The sequence below is a fragment of the Erpetoichthys calabaricus genome, chromosome 2 (genome assembly GCF_900747795.2).
Source record: "Erpetoichthys calabaricus chromosome 2, fErpCal1.3, whole genome shotgun sequence".
Lineage (NCBI taxonomy): Eukaryota > Metazoa > Chordata > Cladistia > Polypteriformes > Polypteridae > Erpetoichthys > Erpetoichthys calabaricus.
Window position 1 is genome coordinate 277349653 of NC_041395.2, and position 6000 is coordinate 277355652.

At 38.2% G+C, this 6000-nt stretch overlaps 1 protein-coding gene across 2 annotated transcripts in view; it reads right to left on the minus strand.

Annotated features, from left to right (window-relative positions):
* The window catches only part of vcla (vinculin a), a 187622-nt gene extending 182948 nt beyond the window's left edge, over positions 1-4674 (minus strand). The window contains exon 1 of one of the 2 annotated variants that reach the window (XM_051922957.1): positions 4247-4674. In XM_051922957.1, coding sequence (XP_051778917.1) covers positions 4247-4414 — 168 coding nt within the window. In that variant the 5' untranslated portion in view covers positions 4415-4674. The remainder of the gene's footprint in view (positions 1-4246) is intronic. The other variant, XM_051922958.1, reaches the window with a different exon arrangement.
* Positions 4675-6000: the final 1326 nt, after the last annotated feature.

Sequence of the window (6000 nt, forward strand, 5' to 3'; positions counted from 1 at the left end):
ACTGGCGACTTCTCTCTGGCAAAAATATAGCATATATAATGGAAAAAAAGTAACAATTCGAGTAAGAGTAGCACTTCTTCTTCACAAATGTACTCAAGTAAAAGTAAAAAGTATGGTGCAGTAAAACTACTCTTAGAAGTACAATTTTTTTAAAAAGTTACTCAAGTAAATGTAACAGAGTAAATGTAACTCGTTACTACCCACCTCTGGATATGACATTCAATCTTCTTACAGAAACATTAAATCCATCCATCTATCCATCCATTTTCCAACCCGCTGAATCCGAACACAGGGTCACGGGGGTCTGCTGGAGCCAATCCCAGCCAACACAGGGCACAAGGCAGGAACCAATCCTGGGCAGGGTGCCAACCCACCGCAGAGAAACATTAAATGAAAGAAAGAAAAAAAAAAGTAATTTTTACCATTACTTTTCTCTAGCACTGCACGAGGATGGCCATAACCCCCACGCCCCTGCACCTATGTCAGTATGTATAAATCAAGAAAGTGAAAACCAGTGCTACATATTGACGTGGCATATCGTGAACAGCGTAATACGAAATTTTAAAACTTTAAATGAAACTTTTATTTCATAAAATTTTTTAACGGTAGTACATAAACACAGTACTAGATGTTTATGTAATTCTTGAGGTACACACTTGTTTGTATTATTGTTTCATAATGTTAAAAAAAAAGAAAAAAATTACATGAAAATGCCACCCTCACCAAAGCAGTGCCCGAGGCATTTGCCTCATTGCCAGCTCTAGATGCGACAATACTTTTTAACATATTAAACAGGCCACTTTAATTGCAAAAATTAACACATTAACTTTCCCAGCCCTAATATAGATCTCCATCCATTTTCTAATTCACTTGTCAAGTTCAGGGTCACAGGATCAAAAAGAAATAATATGACGTTAGAATACAATTGTACAACATACCAAACAATACAGAGTATGGAAAAGCAATATAACACATACTACCATACAAAAATGTGCAATATGTGCTTTTTGAGATACTAGGCCTGCGCTAAAATATTTAGATAAAATGCCATTGCCAGCTTAAAGTGATGATACTAATAGAAACCCACAAATCATCTAGCACTTACTTCACAAATACATGAACTTGAAATGTGAGTTTATTGAGTTATACTTGTATAATGCAACGAAAATCAGATGCAAAATGAAACCTTCTAAAAGTTAAATTTAATGTTGCTATCCTGAAAACAAATTATTTTAGCGCTTTGTAGCATTATGCCATTACACACCAGGGAAAGGCACGTCTCTGCTCTATCAACCCAACAACTTTACAACAGAAAAGCCAGAAAAATTATTTATGTTTGTGCTGAGATAAGGAGGAGGGAGAATGATGAATGGCACAATGTTATACAAAGAAAAAAAAATGTACAGGGACAGTATGTTCAGATCGTGGGAAAGGCTCTTTGCTCTATAAAGCAAGGCAACATTTACCTGAAAATAGAAATCCCAAGAGTGCTTAAATAGAATCTAAAACATTAGATCATACCAAATGGTGTTTCTGCTTCTAACTAAAAAGTCTACTTTAACATATAAGCCATTTTATGCTTCCTTCTTAAAAAAAATTAAAACAATTCCAGCAACATGGAATTTATTACTGTACTGTCTCTTTTGCCATGGAAACAATAGACTAAACGATAAACAGCCATCTGACTACACATTTCCTGACCTTCACACAGAGCAGATTTGTCCCAAAGATTCAAAAGCCTCTATCACTGGAACATGATAGTAAAATGTACTGAAGCCATCAACTCAAAACCTTTAGTTTTATCTGACTTTAGGAAAAAAAATAAACACACTGCACACAATTTGTTCTTACACAATGATGGCCTTTCCCTGCAATTTACTAGAACCCTGTTATTGTTCATTTCCTGTTGTGAGTTCAGTGACAGCATAGGCTCCAGTCCCATGTAACAACAACCCCACCCGACCCCAACACCCCCACTTTATGACAGTTCCAACTGATTAATCACAGAAAGAATTAATGGTTCTCAAATGGCCACCACCTACTCCCAACATTCCTCACCGCCCAAATATTAATTCTTACCAATGCCCCCAGTTCCCTTTTTTATGTAATTCATATGTTCTCCCTTTATTCACATGGGTCTCCTCCTACAGCAGAAAAAAATACTAGCACCACAAATTTGACCTGCTGAGCCCTATGACAGACTGGCATTATGCCCAGTGTTGGTTCTGTTCTTGCACCCACAATTACTGGCATAAACCTCAGCTCCCCACAATGCTATACTAAATGAAGTAAACTCACACAAAATATAAATGGATGAACTTTTCAGTATACTTCTGTTAGGGGTAGAGCCATTTATGACTACAGCAAACTACACAATAATCATGATTATAATATGTGCAACATAAACACACAACAATGTTTAAATCATAAACAGAAAAAAATGGTGCAATACACATGAAATGCACAGGATAGTTTTAACGTTCACATTCCCACTGTCCTATATCAAACACATTCTAAAATTAATCATTTCACAAGCAAATAATGAATATTTAATTTGGAAACATGACATTAAAACAAATCCAATCATCATAAACGTTTAGTCCAATTATATTCTCAGAAGATGTTTTTCCACACAAAATAACAATTGTTGACACCCTTTGATTTGCAGTAAGATGTGTAAAACCGAAAGCAATCTTTGATGGTGATACTTATTTGATTATAAATTAAAGCAAATCTATAGGAAAAAAAAACCTGCATGAATTCAACTTGGAAATTAGTTTATTATATCTGATAACACGACATGTATTCTGGGAAAGTGCTAAAGACAAATTGGTATCACACTTTACCATCTTTTGTAGTGGTATGAAAAGAATGTGCAATCCAATTAATACTCAAGAATACAACAAATTATGTACTTACAATGTATGTTTACTATTGCTCATGTTAATGTATATATGGGACACCAAAAAGGTAAGAGAAATTAAATACCACAGACCTGACAATTATTATTTAATTTCCAGTTACTGGTATAACACTAACAGCTACAGTGCAACGTAATTAATGCATTAAACACAGAATACATAGCTGACTTGGAACACTGTGCTGCTGAAAAAAATGGGAGTATGTGTTATTCATGTACAAGTCAAACACCAAAGATAACTTGGAACCACCTACGTCTTTATGAAATAAAGCACTGCTTTCACGCTGTATATGCAAGTTGGGCAATCAGAATACTTTCCCATACTGCTATTTTACTGATGTTTGAGCCCAGAATTAGGTCTGGGCTTACTTTGTCTTTAAACTTGCATGTTGAAAGTTGAATTAATGACAATAAACTGGGGGTGATCATATTCTGTGAAAGCTGGTATTTTGTTCAAGTTATGATGCCAACATTGGCGATATTAAACTCCCCTAATTTGAACGCGTGTCATTAAAGAGAAAGGTGTACACTGCACTGGCTTTGGGTACAGATTACCAAAGTTTGTTTCTACCAGGTGTAAAATATAATACAAACCGATTACCCCATATAATAATAATTATTATTTCTATTGTTTTAGCCTTTATATGTATTCATGTTTATCCCATTTATTTAAATTATTAAGGCTTGTACACGGTTATACTACCATTGGTATGGGACACCACGTGAGAGTAGACAAGCGGAATCAGGCAGGCTGGGACAGTATCATACGCATACTAAGAAACGTTGGCTTCATGATTAGTAAAGCCAAAGACACGCCTCCTTGTTCCCCAGTTAAAGGATAGACAAAATGACCCACTGATAAACTTTCAGCCAGCACGGTGAGAGATTTTCGTACACAGTGGACCCTCGCTGCGGAGGCTAACAGTGTTGTGAACTCGCAGCGTTTTCGCTCAAACAAACCGCACTATCTTGAACTGAACAGACCCGAATGCGCTTAGTTTCTAAACGTTATTTTATCGTTTCGCTGCGTTGCCACAAGGAGACACCATTAACACCTTGAACAGCATCCGCTGAAAAAGGTGTGTCTGTAGAATGCTACCACCAACGTTTACAATAATTAAAAAAAAAAGTTTTTTAGTGTCCTCTATGGTGTACCTCCTTCCGCCGAGGCAGCCTATTAAGAAGGCATAAAGAGATTTAAAAAAAGACTCCCCAATGCCACAGATTAGACTAAATAAAACCGTCAGCTCTCGGGTTCCTGGCGCTGCAGGGCGCAGGTAATCCAAGCCGGACTATCGCGCTGCGTGACAGGAACGCTCGACTCACCCTGACGAGGTTGCTGACAGCCGCTTGCACTGCGGCCACGGGTCCCGTTAGGTCTGGAATTGCTTTTCCATCCACCTCCCCTTCTTCGTGCATTATCACCAGATGGGATATCTGCTGAGCCACAGGCTCCAGGATACTCTCTATGGTCTTGGTGTGAAAAACCGGCATCTTGAAAAACTTAAATCCGCTCCGTTAACAAGAAAAACAAAAAAGGGGACTAAAAGAAAAAAAAAACGTGAACTACAATTTTTGTTGATGTTACTAACTTTGAATTGCACTAGGTGCCTGTTGGGGAAAAATAAAAAAAAAACCAAATAGAGAAACCAGCGAAACTGTAGAGGCCCTTTCCCGGTTAGTTTCCCTCTTAAGTGAAACTACAGCGCTCTACTCCCTGCAGCCAGCAACTACAGAAAATCTCCAATGCAGGCACGGAGAGGGGGAGCAACCTACGATAAGAGGAGGAAAAAAGGTGCCGCCTCCTGGCCAATGATGAAGCGCTGCTACTTTTAGTTGCCATTTCTGATTGGATAATCGCCGTGTCTCTGTTCAATGCTTACGGGTGCCACCTTCCATCGGGTTTGCTAGAGAAGCGCGCTCATCCCAAATTACGTCATGCATACTGTTGCCCTTAAAAGGAGAATGTTGGACCTGGATTTCAAAAGTGTGGATTCCAAAGTATCGGAAGGAATGAATTACAGCGTGCCGTGTCACCCAGCAACAAAGGCAAGCCATAGTAAGAGGCTATCCCAGTAGGCATGCCTAAAATTAGCACGGAGGTCAAATCTCATCACACCCTGGGCCTCCCAGGCTGAGCTAGGGGTTTCTACTATTTTTGATCCGCTCAATAGACAGAGAAGTGACTTTCTGCTGTTCTTGAAATAGTCCAACATCAAAGACAAGTGTGTGTCGCCTGAATCCGTACAAAAATAGTTATAACTTTAAGGAATGCTGTCTGTTGAGCTTGATGTCGACTACAAGCAGGTAATATTTTTGCTCTACAACGGTTGATCTCATGCATAGTCCGAGATGCCATCTCCTCTTCTGAGGTTTGTGCGGGTTTCCTCCAGCCTGACAAATAACACGCTGCACAGTAATTGTTTCTTTTTAAACCCCTCCCCCCATTTTGAACGAGTGCATCCTATTACAGAATGTCATTCGAAGTTAAGTTTATTTTTGTATGCATTGCATTGGTTTTGTTTCCTCGTTATAGGAAATTTTATCAAACACAGATGCAAGGAACTACTGACAATTGTAACATAAAGTATATTCTAAAACACATTTTAGCCACCTACAGCCAAAGTTGATCCTGACATCATCAAGCATAAAATCCTATCAAATAGAAGAAGTTTAGTGTATACATTACTCTTATAATTTAACCTGACATTAGAGAAACACTGCAGGATTGTAGCACCTCGGTGAGCAAAAGGAATCTGATGAATTACATATGAGACAGAGATGCACTCCAACAACCAGCTCCCCTTACACATGTTTATTTTTCATGTATGGTATCTTATTGTCATTGGAAAGACCTGAATTAATGTTCAGTTTAAGAAAGTCAACCAGTTTCCACACACCATTACTTCCTCACAGCCTCTCATATAACAAATCGGTTCTCTTTCAAGTTCTGTTACACCATTCTTTACAGCAGATGACTTTCACTCAACTCTGCACAAAATTATTAGACTACTGAAATACTGTAGAGTGAACTCTTTCATGCTTCAGAAATGGAAATGTTTCCAAGTACAGTATAGAGG